The sequence below is a fragment of the Carcharodon carcharias genome, chromosome 1 (assembly GCF_017639515.1).
Source record: "Carcharodon carcharias isolate sCarCar2 chromosome 1, sCarCar2.pri, whole genome shotgun sequence".
NCBI classification, from domain to species: Eukaryota; Metazoa; Chordata; class Chondrichthyes; order Lamniformes; family Lamnidae; genus Carcharodon; species Carcharodon carcharias.
In genome coordinates this window covers 49,449,391-49,471,652 of record NC_054467.1, presented here as the reverse complement: position 1 = coordinate 49,471,652, position 22,262 = coordinate 49,449,391, and the positions used below count along the sequence as shown (strand labels likewise).

General features: G+C 42.8%; 1 protein-coding gene across 5 annotated transcripts in view; it reads left to right on the top strand.

The window, feature by feature from the left end:
- Positions 1–22,262, top strand: part of gria2b (glutamate receptor, ionotropic, AMPA 2b) — a 183,540-nt gene that overhangs the window by 157,055 nt on the left and 4,223 nt on the right. For all 5 annotated transcript variants that reach the window (XM_041187813.1, XM_041187798.1, XM_041187788.1 and 2 more), the window contains exons 12-13: positions 895–1,093; positions 21,209–21,456. In XM_041187813.1, coding sequence (XP_041043747.1) covers positions 895–1,093; positions 21,209–21,456 — 447 coding nt within the window. The remainder of the gene's footprint in view (positions 1–894; positions 1,094–21,208; positions 21,457–22,262) is intronic.

Below are 22,262 nucleotides of genomic sequence, written 5' to 3'. Positions count from 1 at the left end.
TCCCAGCCACACCACCTCCTGAAAGCAATTTAAATAAATTTAACTTATCCTCTTACATTTTAGAGCAGGACAAGAGAAAAAACACACAAATATCGACTTGATGCAAATAAACCCTATGGATTTCTAAGTTTCTTTTGCGTTCACACAACTTGCATATTTGGAACAATTTTGTTTCCCATTCTCACTGGCAGCTCATTAGATGTGATTCTTATAAGCACCTAGTTTTGAGAAATTATATAATAATTTCTTAAAATAATCCATGATGATCTTAGCTCACTGCAAAAGTTGCTTGTTGAATGTAGAGCATTCACATTTTTATGTGCTAAACTTCCAGCACAGTGTGTAGCTTCTCACATTTGTGAATAACCTGTTTGTATACGTCATTGAATGTTTTAAATGTCTTTTTACTGCTAAGTGAAATTAATCAGTCAAGCATTTGGTGCAGTTTTTGTGTAAGACTGTGCTGCTTGTACTTGCAGTATAAATATCACAATTCTGCCTCCATTATGTATGCCATGCAAATAACTCATGAAAACTAGCATGGAGGGCTAATAATCTTATTTTGTTTTCACCTGGCATATTCTCATATTCCCAGCAATAGTTTTACTGCAGGGAGGCACTTTTTATTGTTTATTAGGCCCAAATGATACCACTTTCTGAAAAATAACTGTTGAGTTGTACAGTTTTGACCACACTAAAATCATTTTTTTTATAAATCATTCTTTGAACATAAAACCTATGCAATTTTTTTTACTGTTCTCTGAGATGGCCATAATATCCACTTAATGTGCTTCCCTGTAATTAAATGCTGTGCACAATAATACGTGATTGATTACTGTGTTCCAATGAAAACCTTCATTTCATTTTACAAATCCATTTCACACTTGTTATTAGATCCCTGTCGGGGCGAATTGTTGGAGGTGTGTGGTGGTTCTTTACCTTGATCATAATATCATCATACACGGCTAACTTAGCTGCTTTCCTGACGGTCGAACGAATGGTATCTCCCATTGAAAGTGCGGAGGATCTTGCTAAGCAAACAGATATTGCATATGGAACTTTGGATGCTGGATCCACAAAAGAATTCTTTAGGGTAAGATAGGGTGCTTTTATCTTTGTTTGGTTTCAGATGTGGAAAAGTTATTGTGGTTGTGATTAGCCTGAGAAAGCTTCAACATTTTTAAAGCATAACACTGTTCATACAAAGGCTTTGATGTCCCAATTCATGATCACAGAGCTTCTATTTATACTTTGATATAGCAGTCAATGGGGATCAAAACGTGTTTTTATTCCATTCAGCAGGGAGATTCACCGGTGTCTTGGTCAATATTTATTGCTCCGCCAACCTCACTAAAAAAAACAGGTCATTATCACCTTGCTGTTTATGGGATCCCCATTGTACATACATTGGCTTCCCAACATTAACTATATTTCAAACATATTTCATTGGCAGTTATCTTGCTTTAGAACTGAAGCTGTAAAGACAGCTGGTGAAGAAAATGGAAATGTCACACTGGGTTCATAGAGAATCTGATATGTTATTGGGGTAGGGAAACTAAAGCTTCATTCTATATCTATAACATGCTTTGGTTCAGATGTAGGTCCAGACACCAGTGCTAAAATGGTAAAATATTTCTTTACACTCCTCATTCTGATGAACAAAATAGAAAAGGAGTAAAATATCACTCCACCATCCAAGAAAAGAGAATACAGAAAACAGAATATAGGCAAAAAAATAATGAGAGTACTGATAGAATGAAACTGTACCAAAGGGAAGATTAAAATGTACAGAAAGCAAATATTTAAGAATTGAAAAGTTTACTGTTTCAATGTAAAATCTTAGCATCTATGCCAAAGAACAACAGTAATACACAAATCAGCCTCTTGTCTGCTTCCTTCATAATATGAAGCTTTGGAAATAACTTCCAATTCAAAGCGATTTTACCAACTTTAAGAATCTTTTGTGATTCTATAAACTATAGCTAATAGGCAGGAAATAAATGTAGGTTTGCAAGAAATATTCATACAGTACATTGAGGTAACGCTGTGAATGAGTATTGCCAGAGTATTGCAATTAGATGCCTTCTCATTGAGTGAGATGAACACACAATTTGATGGGAATATAGCAGAGAATTTACTAATTGAAATAGTTTATTTTCTTTCTATCTATCTATCTATCCTATCTCTGTCTGTCTGAAGTTCTACATGTGGCAGGAAACTGAAAGGATTTGATCAAATGCCCATTTTGCACCACACCTGATTTTTGCTCTCTTCAATGACAAGTCACATTAGGCAGAGTGGAGAATGGGTGGCCTCTTGCAGCTACCATGTCTAATAGAGTTGGTACATTCAGTGATCAGCTATGATTTGAAACTTGGGAACATCTCCTTGCAGACATATTGCAATGCTGACCAAGGGGGATAGTGCCACAGAGGACAACATTCCTTGAATCATCTCATGCAGTGCTACCTCTACATGGCATCCATGAAACAGGAACTATTTCTTAACCCTGCACCCTTTGTATGGAATAATAATCAACACTGTCAGAGCCTTTGCCTTATCCTTTATAACATTCCTCTGCAATTGTTCCTTTCCCTTTAAATCTGATCTGCATGCAGCATCCCGCTCACCTCTCATCTGTTCCTTAGATCAGTCTGAATCTAATATCTGAAATTATGCTAATGAAATGACAAAAAGTATGTGTTTTGATGGATCTGTTCATCACACCTGTTTCACTTACATGGTGATTCACTTCCTTAATGATTTAGGGGACTATCCATTATATCTGCAGCTTCCTTCATGACCCACTTCACGTGTCCATTTGAGTCCTACTTTAGTAGGGTAATAGAGCTTTTATCATTGCTTTTCTATTTCCTCAGGTTTCTAATGCAGTTGCTGATCTGCATTTCTAAATCCAAAATCCAAATTTTAAATGAAAGTTTGGCCCCTGCCTTTTGCACTTAAAATTCTTAATTATATGATTAGATTTTAGGCTCACTTGAAAAGACTTTTCAAATTGATATTTTAAAAGGAATTTTCTATATCTAGGCTAATAAAAGTGTATATTCTTGTTTTAATTTATTTTAATATTTACCCACTGGGATTTATCTATTTATTTCTTTCATACTGTATAACAATTTTTTCCTTTGTAGTATTATCTAATTGCGGGAAATGCTGCAGGTCAGCAGGTCTGGCAGCATCTGTGAAGAGCGAACTGGGGTGGACTCTTGTGCTCTTCCCCGTGGTGAGTTTGTGACTGGGAGGGGGCATTTAATCAGGCGGGGAGGTGGCGGGTGGGAATCACATCACCTTCCCACCTCTACCCTGATTAAGTCTGGGGTGGGAAGGCCATCTATGGGCTTTTCCACTCCAGCACCAATTGAGGCCCTTAAATGGGAAATTAATGCCCACTTAAGGGCTTCATTCCACTGCCACTTGCTGTGTTGGGAATGCAGTAAGCAAAACCTGGCGTGTTTGCTTGCGTGCTCCCAGGGGGAATCCCTTGTTCGAAGGCACTCAGTGCCTGATCAAGGGACCTGACATCGGGAAGGGATGCCCGCTAAGAGCCATTCCGATTCCCTTTCCGCCAATCCCCTACCCACTTCAGCCGTGACCCCCACCCTGCTATCCCCATTGCACCATAACTCACCTGTGCCTGGGTCCCTCCTCAATCTGAGCCTTCAGGTGAGTGTCATATCAGAAGCACCACCTACCCCCAGTGGCACTGCTGAGTACAGAAGAGCTGTCAGCCTGTGATTGTCCGGCTGCTCTTGGTGGATGGGACGTCCGCCCTCGGGGTCCTTGATCCAGGGGAGCCCCGCTAGTGTCTGAATGGCACAAGAGGCGTCAGCCTTGTCAAAAAGAGGTGACACAGGGGTCTCACTGGCTCTCCTGCCAGAGGTTGAGACCCCCATCACCTCCACAAGATTCCACCCATAGAGTTAATGAATGGAATTTTATCTGAGCAGGCCCACAGGCAGAGGGGAGGCCAGTAAAGGTCAGGAACCCACTTGTACTGTGAGTGGGCTTTGCTGTAACTCTAACTCAGCCATGGCATCAACATCCCACTTCTGGGTTTCCTGACCAATCACAGAGTCTGGGCATAATTGAAGGTGTGAATGAAGATTTTCTATTTAAAGGGACCCTGGCAGGGGTCCGAATGACTGCAGGAAACTTTGGTTGTGGAGGTAAATATATGGAGTAAAAGCATGGAAAAAGATCCCCCTTCCACCGCCACCACACTAGTTCTCTGGCTCTTCCTGGATGTCATACCAGAAGCTGCGAGGGCCAGAGGCACGTGCTGCTTCCTCAGGCCAGGAGGAAGAGGCCAGACAATGGCAGTTGTGGAAGATGGCAGCAGCAGGAGTGTGATGACCAGGACTTGGATGCAGTGTCAAAAAATATTCACTGATCTCATTAGGTCAGGAAAGGTGAGTGGATATCACTTTCAGGTGGATCTCCTTCTTCCCTAGGATTCTCCTGCATAGCACTCCTCCAACTAGCAAACCTTGTAGTTGCACACATTCACTTCTCTCCAGGTACCTCCTCAAATTTCCATCTGAATAACTAACACTCACATTCATCCTCATCGCTGTCTTATACCAATTCCTCACTGTCACCCTGCACAAATTCTCCTCCATCTTCAGTACACATTCTGCCTCTAACACTCATAAGTCTCTGCTTTCCCTCACTGTGGGAGAAGATGCACTGCAGGAATTCACCAAGGCTCCTTAGACAGCACCTTCCAAACCCATGACCACCACCACCTAGAGGGACAAGGGCAACAGACACATGGGAACACCCCTGCCTGCAAAATCCCCTCCAAGTCACTCATCATCTTGACTTGGAAATATATTGTCATTCCTTCACTGTTGCTGGGCCAAAATCCTGGAAATCCCTTCCTAAAAGCACTATGGGTGTACCTACACTACATGGACTGCAGCGGTTCAAGAAGGCAGCTCACCACCACCTTCTCAAAGGCAATGATTCCACAATTCCAGGGAGAGGCAGAAAGTCCAGGGTGGGCCTGCAGCCATAGGACCCTGACTGCAGTGGAGAGGGATACATTGCTGATCAAAAGGTTGGTATAGATATGAGGTGTCAGAGTTCGGGGTGGCTCACACATCTCGTGACAGCATTCGATATCACTGTGGGATTTGGAAATTAACAGTCACTGATGGTTGAATTGACGTCAGCATTGACTGAAATGCCATGTCAAGTTTGAACCCGTACCTATGTCAACACAAACTCATATATTTGGTCTCCCACAGGTCCTTCAAGGGTGATGATGAACTGCTGCGAAACTAAGCCAAGGAGCTCTCAGGGGAGGGTGAGCACTTTGAGGATATACTGTCACATAACTCATGTGCAGCCTCCACCAGCACAGATAAACTCACCTCAGTAGATACTGCACACAGTGAGGGAGGTTCACATCATATTTGAGTGGAAGCAGATGCTGCAGACAAAGACAGCAGAGTAGAGTCTCACCGGAAAGTGCAATATGCAATCCCCAGCTGGATAGAGATGCTGAACTTCGGGTGCCATTCTTCAAAAGGGAGATTGTGGAGCAGCAATAGGAAATGCCTGTGCCTTTGTTAACATTTCCAGAAGCACTGCACACCATTTAAATGAGATTGAAGGAGTCTATCTTTAGTATGATGCTTTGATGTCTACCTCTATGCATGGAGAAATCAGATGCAGTAGGCAACCAAGTGCATGCTGGCCCTCACCAATGGTCTGCACATTCAGTCTGTCACTTCATACTGGATGGAGGAAAACTTCATCTTGGTGACTCACTACCTCACTGAAATGTAGTCAAGTGCTTTCCTATTCTTGGCTAGCCGAAAGCGCTTGTGGATCCTGAGAAGGAAGATGGAGAAAGCACAAATGGTAAATTGACTCTGCTTAATCTGCTCCTACTACTTATCCCTTGTTCACTCCCAAATCCTGCTGACGCACATCCAGAGCCACAAACACTGCTTCCTGCCCTGCTGGCCAAATCTACCTCTGCACAGCTGCAGGTGGGCAATCTTTTGTGGGACCCTAACAGGCACCAAAACCCTGAGGATGTCCACCACAGGCATCTCATATGTCAAAGCAGGGGAACGGGCTGCACCATGTAGGGACAATAGGAAATGAATGTGTGACATATTAATTGCACCAGGTGTGTATGGCATTGTTTATGGTATTATGTTGTATTTAATTTCAATGAAAGAATCTAAGTGAACTTCTCTTTCTTCTACCCTCTACTTTGTTGAATCCTCCATTTACACTGGACAGTAACCTTCAGGTGAATGATATGATCAGGTTTTATGAGGAGGAAAGGGAGTAAATGGGACCATTGGACTGTTGATGGTTGGAATGAATTGTGTCTGTGGTGAGAGCACAGGCACTGGGTTTCCAATGGCACTGTCAGATATCCTCAAACACACACGCATATATATATATATATACACACACACACACACACACAGAGATTAGGCCTGGATGAGGTTGTCATGGGCTTTATTGGTGTCCAGGTGAGTGGCAGCAGGCACCATGTGGCAAATTTTGGTTCCTCCACCTCCTTTTCTCTTCTTCTTACTCAGAGGAGGAGGATGGCGATCGACCTGCACCTTCCTCTTCCTGCAGCTCCAGTCTTCTCTGCAGCGCGATGTTGTACAGGGCTCAGCAACCACAGCCATTCTGGAGAACCTTGATAGGGCACTCTGAAGTCTCCAGATCTCTTGAGGCACCTGAAGCACATCTTGAGTATCCCAAACTCTATTGTCACCCTTGTTCTGATGTGGCTCCTGCAAAATCCACGCAAACTCATGAATGGGCCTAAAGCCATCATTTTCAGCCCTGGAAAGTGCCCTGACTATCTCAGATTACCTTGGAAGGGCAAGGTATCTGAAAAATTTGAGCTACAGGTGAAGCTAGCTGTTTCATGCTGCTACTATGCAGTAGCAACACGAGTGGTATTGGCCATTAACAGGATGCTGCCATTAACCCAAAAAAGACGTTCTACCAATCACACAAATGAGTAATGCGTTATATGAATTTCAGTGCCAGTGTGATGCTCGGTATGTTTTTTTTTATTTGTTAGTAGTGGTGCTACCGAGCCACTCTTGGTGATGTACATTGAAGTTCCCCACCCAGAGAACATTCTGCACCCTTGCCACCCTCAGTGCTTCTTCCAAGTGATATTCAACATGGAGAAGCACTGAATCATCAGCTGAGGGAGGGCAGTACTTGCTAACCAGCAGGATGTTTCCTTGCCCATGTTTGATCTGATGCCATGAGACTTCATGGGGTCCAGAGTCAATGTTGAGGACTCCCAGGGCAACTCCCTCCTGACTGTTTATCACTGTGCCACCACCTCCGCTGGGTGTGTCCTGCCAGTAGGACAGGACATACCCAGGGATGGTGATGGTGGAGTCTGGGACATTATCTGTAAGATATGATTCCGTAAGGATGAATATGACAGGCTGTTGCATGACTAGTATGTAAGACAGCTCTCCCAATTTTGGCACTTGCCCCCAGGTGTTAGTAAGGAGGAGTTTGCAGGGTCAGCAGGGCTGCTATTGCCGTTGTCGTTTCCGGTGCCTAGGTTGATGCTAGATGGTCAGTCCGGTTACATTCCTTTTTTGTGTCTTTGTAGTGGTTTGTTACAACTGAGTGGCTTGCTAGGCCATTTCAGAGAGCATTTAAGAGTTAACCATATTGCTCTGGGTCTGGAGCCACATGTAGGCCACACCAAATAAGGACAGCAGATTTCCTTCCCTAAAGGACATTAGTGAACCAGATGGGTTTTTACAACAATCGGCAATGGTTTCATGCTCATCATTGGACTTATAATTCCAGATTTTTATTGAATTCAAATTTGGTATTTGAATCCGGGTCCCCAGAGCATCACCCTGGGTCTCTGGATTACTAGTCCAGCGGCAATACCACTATGCCATCACCTCCAACCAAAAAATGGTGGATCATATCAATAGCATGTCCCAGTTGCTGTTCGCAATAGGCAGAGTACAGATCGTACCCAACCAGCTGGTGCTTGCATAACTCAAAAACACAGTGTCCAATATTAGATGTGTTTCAGCGATTGGACAACATTTGCTAAATAATCCTCACTGTGCTAAGAATTATGTTGACAACCAATTGATGATTGTCAGTAGCGCTCGCAGGGCAAGTTTTTGTGTACTAGAAGCTACATATATTGATACACAGGGCCCTGTTCTTTGCAGATAGAAAGAACATGTATACACATTGCGCCTGTTTCAGTTAAACAAAATAAGTGACAACTATTCATTGACTCATTCCTCAGGGCAATGCCTTGACCAATCAGGGTCATGTTGCCTGGTATAAATTTCGAACAATGCTTGGCAGTTGACTGTCAGTCACCATCAGTGGTGCATTTGTCATGGCAACGTCATTTGTCAACCAATCGGCACTCTCTCCACATACAGTATAAATTGTTGTTTTCCCCTTATATTGGTATTCTTGCAAGTATCCTGATGAGTGCAAAATGAAAATCTTAGACATGTCTTTTTTTTTCAGCAATATCCAAAAGTTATTGTGGAAAATAAAAGCTAATGGTGTAGCAGGTAACATATTGGTATGGATAGAAGATTGGTTTGCTAACAGGAAACAGAGCGTAGCGATAAATGGGCCTTTTTCTAGTTGGCAGTGTGTGATGAGTAATGTGCCACAGGGATCAGTGCTAGGGTCTCAACTTTTTACAATTTATGTAAATGACTTGGTTGAAGGGACCGAAGGTATGGTTGCTAAATTTGCTGATGTTACAAAGATGGGTAGGAAAGTAAGTTGTGAAAATGACGTAAGGAGGCTTCAAAGGGAGATAGGTTGAGTGGGCAAAGATCTGGCAAGTGGAGTATAATGTGGGAATATGTGAAATCGTTCATTTTGGCAGGAAGAATAAAAAAGAAGCTTATTCTCTAAATGGTGAGAGATTGTAGAGCTCAGATTCAGAGGGATCTGGGTGTCCTAGTGCATGAATCACAAAAGGCTAGTATGAAGGTACAGCAGGTAATTAGGAAAGCTATTAGAATGTTATCGGGGAGAATTTTCCACTCGTCAGGTGAGTATGTGCCCAACCCGACTGAGCATAAAATGATGCGCGATGACATTGGGCGAGTGTCCTGAGGTCATCACGCACTCATGCAATATTTCAGTTAGCAGGTGCGCTGCCAACTCCGGCATGTGCCCGCAAACTATTAAAAGGCTTATTAAGGCCATTAAAAGGGTAATTGAATGAATTTTTTTGTTGCCCGTCCAACCTTGCAGTTTGCGGGCAGGTGAAAAGGCGAAGCAGCCTTTGGATTTTTAGGAAACCTCATCACGGGCAGGACGAGGTTTCCAACAGCAAATAAAAATTAAATAAAAATTTAAAAATTTAATTAATAACATGTTCTTGCTCATGTGACAGAGTCACCGGAGGAGACATGTTTTATAACAATTTAGAAATCTTTATTTTTAATTTTTAAAACTCTTCATCTCCCTGAGGAATCTCTGTGCCTCAGGGAGCTTTTCCAGTGCGCACCTGCGTGAAGTTCGCACTCGTCCTCTCCCTCCCACCCCACACAGGCAGCGCTGAGCACTGCTGTTCGCATTTCACGCTGGGCAGGCCTTAAATGGCCCGTCATCGTTAAATCCTGGTCCAGCCCTGATCACGGGTGGTGGTCGGCTTCCCTGCCATCCCCACCCACCCCCGCCGAGCCTGCCTGATGAGGGAAAAATCCTCCCCACCATTTATTGTGAGGGGAATTGAATATAAAAGTAGGGAGGTTATGCTTCAATTGTACAGGGTATTGGTGAGACCATGTCTGGAGTACTGTGTACAGCACTGGTTTCTTTATTTAAACAAAGATGTAAATGCATTAGAAACAGTTAAGAGAAGGTTTACTAAACTAATACCAGGAATGGATGTGTCTTATGAAGAAAGGTTGGACAGGCTAGGCTTGTATCCCCTGGCGTTTAGAAGATTAAGAGGTAACTTGATTGAAACATATAAGATCTTGAGGGGTCTTGACAGGGGTGATGTGAAGACGATGTTTCCTCTTGTGGGAGAATCTAGAAGTTGGGGTCACTGTTTAAAAATAAGGAGCCCGCTATTTAAGACAGAGGAGAATTTTTTTTTCCCTGAGGGTTGTGAGTCTTTAGAATTCCCTTCCTCAAAAGGTAGTGGAAGCAGAGTTTTTGAATGTTTTCAAGGTAGAGGCAGATAGATTCTTAATAAACAAGGAGCTGAAAGATTATCGTGGGTAGGCAGAAGTTTACAGTCAGAGTAGCCATGATCTTATTAAATGGTGGAGCAAGCTCAAGGGAGCGAGTGGCCTACTCCTGCTGCCAACTCGTATATTCGCATGTATGAGCAAAATGTATTTGTCACCAGCAACATGGAGAGCTATAAGAAATACAATCAATGAAGTTGAAAGTGTGATTATTTCGAATATCTGGGAATAAGAAGACACAATGTGGTTGCACCAGGAGTCTGGAAATAAAAACCCAAATATTTTAGATGCGTTTAATGTTGAATTCAATTGAGAAAACTCAACCTGACTTAGTGCCAAAGAGGGAGAGAAAAACTGAGTGAATTATGCAAAAAGGAAATGGTCACCATCACAGCAATGAATGCACAGCTATAGCCCATGTTGAATTAAGAAGCTGATAATGTTGTAGTGGCATTTGAGAAGTTTAAACAAAAGTAAAGACTGATATTCCATAGCTTTCTAAAAGGCACTGGTGAAGAGGAAAGTGTGAGCTACATCTTTTTATGGACAGGAGAGAAAGGGTTGAATTTGTTTAATAGCTTAATGGTGGAGATGAGTGAAGATGATAATAAAAATACAGACAAGATTTTTGAAAAATTCAGCAGACACCTCCAGCCAAAGTCAAATCACCAGATCCACCAATATGAGTTTCAAAAACTGAGGCATGAACCAGGTGAGCCTGTCAACAATTTCTTAACAAAATTGAAAAATGCAGCCACAAAATGTAAATTTAAGGACACAGATGAAAGGCTGATAGCTCAGCTCATTTGGGGGTCTCTACACCCTGAAGTACAAAAGGATTTATTTGGAAAGGGCAAGCTCACGATGTTGCTGGCCATATACACTGCCAGGGCACTTGAAGCCACGAGTGGACAGATGAAGCATACTACCCAAATGGCTAGTTTTTGGTTAAGTCATGAGGAAGGCAGCAGGGTTGATGCAGTGAAACAGCAACAAAAAAAACACACACAGAGAAAGATGTGCAGGAACTATGGATGACTACATGAATTCGCAGACAGAAGGAAATGTCCACATATGGATCAAACTGCAGTGCTTGTAGAAAGCTCAATCACTGGGAAAAGGTGTATAGAACAAAGAAAGAGGATGGTAAAGGATTTACCAGAGGCAAGGTAGCAGGGTGAATGAGGGGGAAAAGATACCAAAGCAGCCATACCCTGGAAGGTGACGATTAATTTGAGAACACAATAGACATTGGAACCATGCAACTGCATGAAATGGCTGGATGTGACAGTTCCCAGAAAAAAAAGAAATTTATACAACCATTCAGATCAGGAAGAGGGTGAGAGATAAGCCCACAACCATAAACCTGAAGGTGAAGATTGATATCAGTTCAGAGTAACGTCATCTCACTCAGACTAACCAGAAGATCTTTCCTGAAAATTCGCAAGAAAATGGTTACCCAAAGAAAGTTGCCCTGAAACCGAGCAACATCATGCTAATGGTATAGGAGGAACTGAGGTTCACCAGCGGGGAACAACACAAATCAGAGGGACACAAAAAGAAATATGTTAACTGTATGTTCTACACCACTGAAAGAGATGTCCAGCAATCTTGGGATTGAGCAGTTGTGAAGAGCTGCAGCAGATGTCAGTTTGAGGAAGTGTCACTGAGGGTTGAAGGAAGAACACCCATTGAAAAGCACTCTCTGAACAGAAGCAAGGAAAATCTGGTACAAATGTATCCAGAGTGTTTTGATGAGTCAGTTGGATGCTTTGAAGATTTTGAGCATCACATTACTTTTGACCCAGTGAAGAATTCAGTGACTTATCCACCACATAAAGTACCAGTAGAACAAAAAGGAAAGCTTGAAAGAAAGTTCCAAGAGATGGAAAAAAAGAAAGTGAGTTCCAGAGTCAGAGCATATAGATTTGGTAAATTACATCATGGTGAGAGAGAAGCCAAATGAATAGCTAAGAATTTGCCTGGTTTCCAAAGATCTTAATCAAGCAATAAAGAGGAATCACTACCCTATTCGAACACTGGAATAGATCACATCAGCACTGGCAAGGGCAATATTTTTCAGCAAGCTTGAGACCAGAAATGGCTACGGGAACATGAAGCTTCACTTTGACAACATTCAACATATTCTTTGGTTGGTACAAATTCCTTTGTGTACTGTCCCGGCCAAAAGACGGAAAGGCAAAAACATATATATATATATATATATGAGTCAACCTGGTCACATTATAAAATTATTGTTTTTATTTTAAAAATAGACAAGGCTTTACCCTGACTAGCCATGACTCATTCCAGAGAAATTGCTAATCTTCAGAAACCAGCAGGGACCACATTATCATTAAAGAGGTGCTAATGCCCTCATTTCAAGAAATACGCCAAGCCCCTTCGGATTCCTAAGGCAGAGCTCCGGTCAATGGAGACAGTATGTCTGCAAAGGACAAAAAGGACCGTGACTCATCTATTAAATACCTCAGGATTCCAGACCTGGGAAAATACATCTTTTGTTCAACATCCAGGAGAAGAAGTGGGAGGTGTGTCACATGACCTCCTCTAAGCGTTAGAACCTGTAATATTGCCATAATGAACCCAGTTAGTCTACCATTTTATCATCTAACAGATAGCAGCAGAAAGAACTCTGTCCAGGTGAAGTGCCTGGCCCTGATCTACAATGAACTACTGGAACATTGGGTCTTCTGTATCTGTGCCTTCAAGAACATTTCATCTCTTTGTGCCCTCTCCCATAGTGGACATCCTCACTTCTGGAAATTCGAATCACCTTGTAATAGTTTCAGCCTGCTAACCTCTAAAGTAATACACCACTGGACTTCTGATTCTGGACTCCGGACTCATGTGAAATCATAACTCTTATTTCTATCATGGTTCTTGCCCTATACCCCATTTTTTTCTCTTACCCCTCTTTTATTGTATGATTGCAAACAGCGGTGGACATTACGAAACCCTTTCCTGCGTTTTGTGTGTGTGTAAACTAAACAAGCCCTCTTACTTTACCACATCTTGAGCTTGCTGTGGGTTTATTAATAGAGGATTGGATCACTCCAAAAAGAAGGGTAAGAGAAAACACGCCACCGCTTATAAAGGGGGAAATCAGAAATAAAATCTTTCTGTTTATGGATGGGTAGTGAGAGGAGAAATCAGGGCTGTTAAAATTAATTCCCCTCCAGTCTGTAACACTACCTTTTGGCCTCAAAGTGAACCAGGATGTGTTCCAGCAGAAAATAGACAAGAGGGTGTAAAGGAGCAGTTGGCATTGCTGATGATGTCCAGATCTATGGTGTAGATGAAAAAGATCAGGATTTCCATCTACATGAAGCCTTGGAGAGAACCAGGGAAGCTGGGATCAAGCTCAGCGCAGACAAATGCATTGTGAAGGTGACAAAATGCCAGCTCTTCGGAATGCTGTACACATCCAACGGAATCAGACTGAGTCCTGAAAAAGTCACAGCTATCTTTGAGATGGAAGCACCAAGAGACAAGAAAGAGTTGAAAAGTTTCCTTGGTTTGATCCAGTATGAGTTTGTTCATCTGTCACATGTCAAAACACACGGCAAACCTATGAGATCTGGTGAAAAAGTATGTTGACTACCATTGGTCAGAGTCACATGAGAAGAGTTTCACCTAACTCAAATTAGTAGTAGTATGCAAGGAGGCAAGTCAAACTACAACAGAGAGAAATCTGACATTCTATAAGTGAATGTTTCTACAAAAGGTCAGGGATCAGCCCTGGTACAAGAGGGAAAACCAAGAGCATTTGCATCACAAGCTCTAACATCAGCTGAGACCAGATATGCCAACATGGAAAGAGAGCTTTTAGCAGTCATACATGGATGTGAGAAATTCCATGCATATCTCTCTGGGAGAAAGGTCACAGTGGGGAGTGATCATTATCCACTAAAGCAGAGCTACAAGAAAAATCTGTGTAGAACACCAGCAAGGTTACTCTTGATGCTTCAGAGTTATGATTTCACCCTGAAATACAAGCCAAGAAGAGAAATGGTGCTAGCAGACTCTCTATCTTGTTGTCACCACAGGAGAAACATGAGGTAAAAGATCTTAGGTGTAAAGATCCATCACGGAGTGAACATATCACCACCAAAACTGAGTCAAATTAAAGACAAGACCAGCAAAGAATTACAGATGCTCTCTCAGTAAGTGATCCAGGGCTGATAAAGGTACAGCAAATATAGCCAGCAATACGGCAGTGGTCGATCGGCAGTACTGGCCTATCAGAGATGACACTTCACTGGAAGATGGTGTTAAATGATCATACCCAAAACAATTCAGGGAGAACTCCTCCATGATGACCACATGGGAATGGGGAAGTGTAAGCTCAGAGCCAGATCAGCTGTGTACTGGATAGGCATCTATAAAGACATCAAAAGAATGACATCTACATGCAGTGGATGCCAAAAGTATATAGAAATACATGACAGAAAGTGGAGATGATAGCTACTGAAGTACCACCCACAACATGGCATTCGGTGGGAGCCAATTTATTCACACACAACCAAGAATGGTATCTCTTGGTTGCAGACTATTACTCAAAGTTCGCTTTTACATTAACTCAGAAAGATTTGAGAGCTACAACAATCAGCTCAGAATCAGGAATTCTGTTCACTGAGCAAGGGATTCCTGAAAAAATATCTGTCAATGGAACCAAACTCGCCTCCAGAGAATTTAAGGAATTCACTGAACAGTATGGGTTCAATGTCATCACCTCATCATCATATTACCGAAGGGGACATGAGTTTATGGAAAGTCATGTCCAGATAGTCAAGAGAGCCGTCATGAAATGTCAAGAGACAAAGGAAGACCCAAGCTTTGCCTTGTTATCACTCTGATCTATGCCTCTCAAGGCTGACATGAAATCACCTGCAGAGATGAAGAAAGTATAAGGCAATTCTGCCAAGCAAGATACTCGCTCCAAATGACCAGGCTGGAAGTAAGACAACTCACTGTTGCACAGGATGAAGGAGGTCAACACTTCAGCAAACATGCTAAATCCCTGCCTGAATTGTTGAAATGGCAAATTGTACATGTGCAGAATCCAATCCTGAAAATCTGGAAACCAGTGAAAGTTATTAGTGAAGCTGAGACTCCAATATCATATACATCACTGAGACTGAAACCAGTAAGCAAATGAGAAAGAACAGAATCCATATTCAACTTACTTCTGAACTGGAAAAGCAGAAAAGATCAGTAACAACATCATTAACAAGTGATACAACATCAACAGTATCACATACAACATCACCAAGTGACACAAGGACCTAGATCTTCCAGTCTCTGGATGGTCAGAGACCGGACATACCCTGAAAGATGTGCTATGGGTCCCCTTAGAAGTCCTAAGTAAGGACTCCGAGGGACATGCCTGAGAAGTGTGAACTTCCAATGGGCAACTCCCCTACTCCCTGGGACCCTTCTCTGAGTTAGAGTTGAAGACTTCAGATAGTTCTGAGTTACTTACATGAATACTTACCCAGGAAATGTTAGACAGGAAACAAACTGGTCTAACTCCTGGGTAACTAGAGGACTGACCCCACTCACCCTGACCTCACCGACTACTCACCCTTGACCCCCTACTATCCCCCCTGACCCCTGACTACCTCCTGATCCCCCTACCTGACCTGACTAACCCCTAACCTGACATGATTAGCCCCCAACCTGACTCCTTGACCTGACCTGACTCCACCGCCCAACTCCCTCCATGATCCCCCAACCTGACCTAACTGGCCCCTGACCTGTCAACCTCTCCAGAGCCATCCCAACTACCCCAACCAACCTACCCACCTCACCCACAAGCCAACCTACCCACCTCACCTACCTGCCAACCTATTCACCTGCTAGCCAACCACCTCTATCCCCTTGTCCACTCTACTCCCTTACCCACTTACATTGCCCATCTGACCCTCTTACCTACTTGCCCTACGCACCCTACCCCTTACCCACCCTACCCCCTTAGCCCCTTATCTCCTATTCGTAGCTTTTTAACGAAGCTTTGGGACATTTAATCTCCACTCACCGGGATATGATACCTGATGTTGTAAAACAGGACGTAGCTTCTGCACTGATTCTCTGCGCTGCTTTCTCTGAGATTTGATGCACCAAGTCAGTTGTGAAGGATGCTCCATATGAAAATTGCTCAGGATAATTGCAGGAAGGTAAAGCGTCTTTTTTTGTGTGATCAGTGTCGGAAAAAGGGGCCTGAATTTTCAGCTCGTTGAGTGGGCGCGATCGGAGGGCCCGGGATCGGCCTTGAAATGGACCGCCGACCACGTTCGGCCCCGACCGTGATTTCTTGCTTGCTGGCCAATTAACAGCCAGCCATTGTGAAGCCTGCATGGGAAAACTCAGCGCTGCTAGGATGGGGGTGGGAAGAGGGTGGGCGAAAATGTCAATGCAGGCGTGGGCGAGTGCTGACAGAAAGCTCCCTGAAGGCACAGAGCAGCCTCAGGGAACTGCACACCTGAAAACCATGAAGTAAAGTTCTGAAAAAAATGTTCAAGCCTCACAATCAGACAGCTAAACATATAGATGATAAAAATGCTGTCCACAGATTTTTATTTTTATTCTATTTAATAACGGAAACATCATCCCGCCCTTGAATGAGGTTTGATGAAAAGTGAAAAAGCCGCCTGGTCGATTTGCCTGGCTGCCAACTGTAAGGTTGGACGGGCTACGAAAAATAACAGACAATTGTGCCATTAATGGGCTTAATTGCCTCTTAATTGTTGGCGGATGTGCTTCTGACTTTTGCACAGGCCTGCCAGCCGAGCAAAATATCGCGCGAGCGTGGGATGACGTCAGGATGCTCACCCGATGTCATCTTGCGCGATTTCATGCCGATCAGGTCGGGCACGCACCCACCCGATCAATGTAAAATTCAGCCCAGGGTTTCCGATCCTGATTGGAAGTTCTGGGACCACATCAGCACCATCAAGCATGGCTCCTACAACACCAGGGGCAAAATGCACAACACTATCAGTATAGCATGTCAACTCATCACTGACGGCAATGAATGCTAAATCTACAAGATGGAGGCATAACATGCTACCACATAAGCAACACCATCAATAATATTTTGAGAAAAGAAAACATGCTATGCCAGACTCTAACAGTGTTCAGTTTAATTATAAAAGTGGATTGTTAATTTTCCTTTAGTTAGAAATAATATATTTTAAAAATTAATGCTGGGAGCAATTATATTGATGTAGAGGTATTCATCTTTTAAGGAAAGAGGGATGTTATATTGTTATATTATTTGTAAAGAGTTAGGAGCTAATTGTTATGAGAATGTGTACCTGGGGTGCTGCATTTACTTCAGGTGCGGATCAACAATGTATCACTCCAGCAGCCGTAAGAAATGCACTCGATCAAGTTCCAGCATTTTGAATCTATAAGTGTGGTTGTTTCAAACTTCTGGGGGCAAAAAAACATAGTAGAACTAAAAACAGAAAATAATCAGCAGGTTGCATCAGAACTAAAAGCAAAAAATGCTCAGCAGATTTGGTAGTACCTGTGAAGAGAGAAACAGAGTTTAACATTTCAGGTCATGACCTTCCATCAGAAGCTGGTCACGATCTGGAAGATCATGACTTGAAAACGTTAAACTCTGTTTCTCTCTTCACAGGTACTGCCAAATCTGCTGAGCGTTTTAGCTTTTAGTCCTGATGCAAGGTCATGACCTGAAACATTTGGCAGCCCACTCCCCCATTTTAAATTTTAAGCAGGGGCTTGCTCTTCCATTGCAAATTCACAACCGGCTTAAAACAAAAGCCGCCCTGCAGCGATAACATGTTGCCAGTGGCCGAAACAGGCAGAGAGTGGGACTCCTGACCCTCAGTGGGAGGAAGTCCTGTCCACGAGAGCTGCCAGCCAATCTGATTGGCCAGCAGCTCCAGCACTCCCAGCAGTGCCAGAATTCAGTAGTGGGCATTGCTGAGGACTGCAAGCAGTCCCACGATGAAGAGAGCAGTGGCTCACTGGGGACCCAGACGCAGGAATGTCCATGATTTTGGGCAAAGGGGGCTTGGGCACCCAAGGGAGGGAGACGAGGGGGTGAGGGGAAGGTTTTGTAGGCCAGGTGGGGAGGCACAAAGGGGTGCACCATCTTCAGGGATGCCCCCAATGCACACAGGGCACCACCACCCCCCCCAAAAGATGTACCCCCATTCCTTACTGCTCTTTCACGTTAGATGGTGAAAAAGTGAACTCCCTGCTCATGCCCACCTTCCCACACCATGAGTATTATGACATGAACAGTGTAATATTCGGGTCAGTTGGCTTGTTAACAAGTTCAATTGTCCATTAATGATTTTTTTTAAAATGGGGGGTGGGCTGCCAGTTTTGGCACCCACTCACCTACCGTACAACAGGGACCGTTTTGTTGGCTTTAGGTTCACAACCCAACAACATCATGCCGGTTTTTACACATGCAGTCCCAATTTGCAAACATATAATCCTCGCCATTGACTCTGTTTCTCTCTCCACAGATGCTGCCAAACCTTCTGAATATTTCTAGCATTTTCTGTTTTTTATTTAAAATTTGTTAGTGTTGTGAACTGTGAGAAGGATAGTGATAGGTTTCAAGAGGAGATAGACAGGCTGGTAGAATGGGCAGTCACATGGCAGATGAAATTTAATTTAGAAAAATGTGAAGTCAAGACTATAAAGGCAAGGAAGTTATGATGAACCTTTATAAAACACTGGTTTGACTTCAAGTGGAGTATTGTGTCCAATCGATATGAAGGCTTTAAAGATGGTTCGCACAGGGTTCATGAGAAGGAAACAAGGGGTGAGGGATTGGATAGAGAAACAGAGGTTGTTCCCCTTAGAGAGGTTGAAAGGAGATTTGATAGAGGTGTTCAAAATCATAAGGGGTCTGGGTAGAGTAAATGGAGAGAAACTGTCTCTTATTGGCTGAAGACCGAGAATCAGAGGACATTGATTTAAGGTGAGTGGCAAAAGAACCAAAGGAGATATGAGGAAAAGTCTTTTACGTGACAAGTGGTTTAGAACTAGAATGCACTTCCTGAGAGTATGGTGGAGGCAGATTCAATCATAGCTTTCGAGAAAGAATTGGATAAGCCCCTGGAGTGGAAAAAGAATATGAGCTATAAGGAAAGAGCAGGGGAATAGGCCTAGCTAAACTGCTCTTATAGAAAGCTGGCACAGATTCAATGGTCTGATTAGCCTCTTTCTGTTCTGTAACCATTCTGTGTCTCTAAGCCTTTCACAGATACCAGAGGTTTTTCAGTTCATCCTTGAAAGAATTTCCATCTAGTCAGTTTTATTGAACAATGGCTTCCTGCTGTGCTCTCACCTTGTTGACCTTGGTGAGTTTCACACAGTTCTGGAGACCCATGCACTAGTTGTCAAAACCAGAAAACTGTTAAATCCTCAGCTAATTGGTGCTGTAGATGTTGAAATGACTTGGCCAACAGTTCAATGGGGTTTCCTACTTGCCTACAAACCCACCCAGTTTAAACCCATAAGTGGACAGGATCATGTCAGGTTTCTGACCCAACACTACTTTTCAAGGCTTTAACACGTGCCCCCTTTCCCCCCACCACACCTGAACCCAACTCCACCCCCACCCCATGCACTGGCATTTAAAAATCCTGTCCATTTTTTCAGATTGACAATCTTTTCCCAGAATTCTGATGACAAGTCAGCAACCTGAAACACTCTATGCTTCTCTCTAAAGATGCTGCCTGACTTGCTAAGTATTCCTATCATTATCTTTTTTTATTTCAGATTTTCAGCATCTGCAGCATTTTTCTTTCATACAGTTGCAGCCTGTTTCTCTCACATTCTCTGTGTAGGATTTTAGTCATACCTTTCACCATGTTTTGTGCATCTGACTGACTTAGATTTGCTGCTCTCTCTCACGCCCATTGTGTGATCTGTTGTTTCTATAAATTCTTTTTGTGATATCTTTCTCCTTTTCTTCCTTAATGTATTATTACATTTTTCCTCTACAGTCTCAAGTGGCTATAGCTCACAGCTCTCAGTTCTCTCTACAAGCCTCTGGTATCTGCAATGCGACATAACTAAGCCTTACACACATTTCCATCTTAATTGCCACAGTGGTAAACAGAGAAGTGAGGCAGTTTAGAAGGTGGCAGTTCAGTTGGTTTCCTTCAGTAAATATATACAATATATACAATGTTATAAACCTGTGTAACAGTGAAGCATGAACCTTAGCAATTGGGAAAGTCAATTATCACATTTAACATTCTAATGAACAATGGTGGGGGGAGGTGGGAACTTTCAACTAGGGTCACCCGTTTCTCACCTGTAAAGCAGGTGATTGGCAAAGGAAAAACTGGTGGGGACCTCAAACATTACCTACCTGATTCAATTTTTGGGCAAAATAGGCAAGGAACTGTTTAGATATGCACATTAGAGTGCTTTGCTGGTTGCAGTGCATGATTGCAATTTTAATCTACAAGTGGGTGAAGATTTTTAGTCTATGCCACTCCCAGTTGTACATTGAGCAGGTTAACCAACAGTCCTTAAAGGAGCTGGGCCTGTTCAGGATAATTTCTGTTCTTGGGGATTTATAGAGATTTTTCTGGAGTAAGAGCATTCATGTTCCTCATCACTCCTCCAAAATTATTCATCCCACTACCAGCCCACTCTCACTGTCCCATTCCCTGTAATATGCTCCCTCTCCTCCTCCCAACAGACTGTAACTGGCAGCCAGCATGTTCTGATATCGGCAAGTTGCAGTGATGCACCTGCTTAGCACATGCAGCTCTGCCACGAAAATTCTAAGTGAAAATGGTTCAGGCATCCTAACTCTGGCCTGATGGGGAGCTGATGCTCATTTTGGGTTGAAGTTGAACATTCCCTCCAATCTGTATCTAATTTAACAGTGTTCAAGCACAGGTAGAGTAACTGTCTCTGGTAAGTTGATCATTCTTTTTCGGCAGAGATCCAAAATTGCGCTTTTTGAAAAAATGTGGGCCTATATGAAGAGTGCTGAACCATCAGTCTTTGTCAAAACAACTGCAGAAGGTGTGGTCAGAGTACGGAAATCTAAAGGAAAATATGCTTATCTCCTGGAGTCCACCATGAATGAGTACATTGAACAAAGGAAGCCTTGCGATACCATGAAGGTTGGAGGAAACCTAGATTCAAAAGGATACGGAATTGCAACACCCAAAGGATCCTCATTAAGGTGGGTGGAATAGTATAACAATATTCTTAATGTTGTTATAGTATCCCACCTACCCTGATGTGCTATTACTATTGTGTTATGGTTTGTATAAGTAAATGAGGTAACTTTACAATTGCAGTTTCATAAGAATAAGTTTTCTTTAAGCACAAAAATTTAATTAATTGCACCAAAAATACTTTTAAAAAGGCAAATATATAATTTTAAAAAGCAAAACACCCACTTTACCTGAAATATTAAACTTTCTGCTCCTTGAATCAAACACAATGAATAGGACTGAGAGTCAAAATGTGTCATGTGTTACTGAGGGGAAAAAACAAATTATAAAGCTTGGGAGAAGAAATTCAACTCATAGACATCCATTTTGTGCCTGAAAGAACTTGAGGCCAGGAGTTGAAAATGAACGTTGACAGCGGACACCTCAGTCATTGCATTGATATCCAAGGTCTGCCTGATGCCATGTTCAGATGTGGCTCAGGATGAGCGAGCAGTGTACCTTCCTGAAAAAGGTCAAGGATTCTTTATTGTACAGATAGTGTTCCCAAACGATTTGTGGAACCTCAATGCAAAATTCAGGTACAATTAGAGCATCTAGTTTGAGTGGCTTAATCAGTGGTCCTTAAAGAGACCATTGGAGGCCAATCTAATAATGGCTTCAAAACATTTTCAGTTATATTTTTGTCAAACCAGAAGGGGCAGAAGTGTTCCTCCTGGCTCTACAAAAACATTGGACCATTGTCAACCTGGGATTGGCACTTATCGGCTTTGTTTCCTCCCCACTCCTGCCCTGAGGACCTAACTATGAGCTG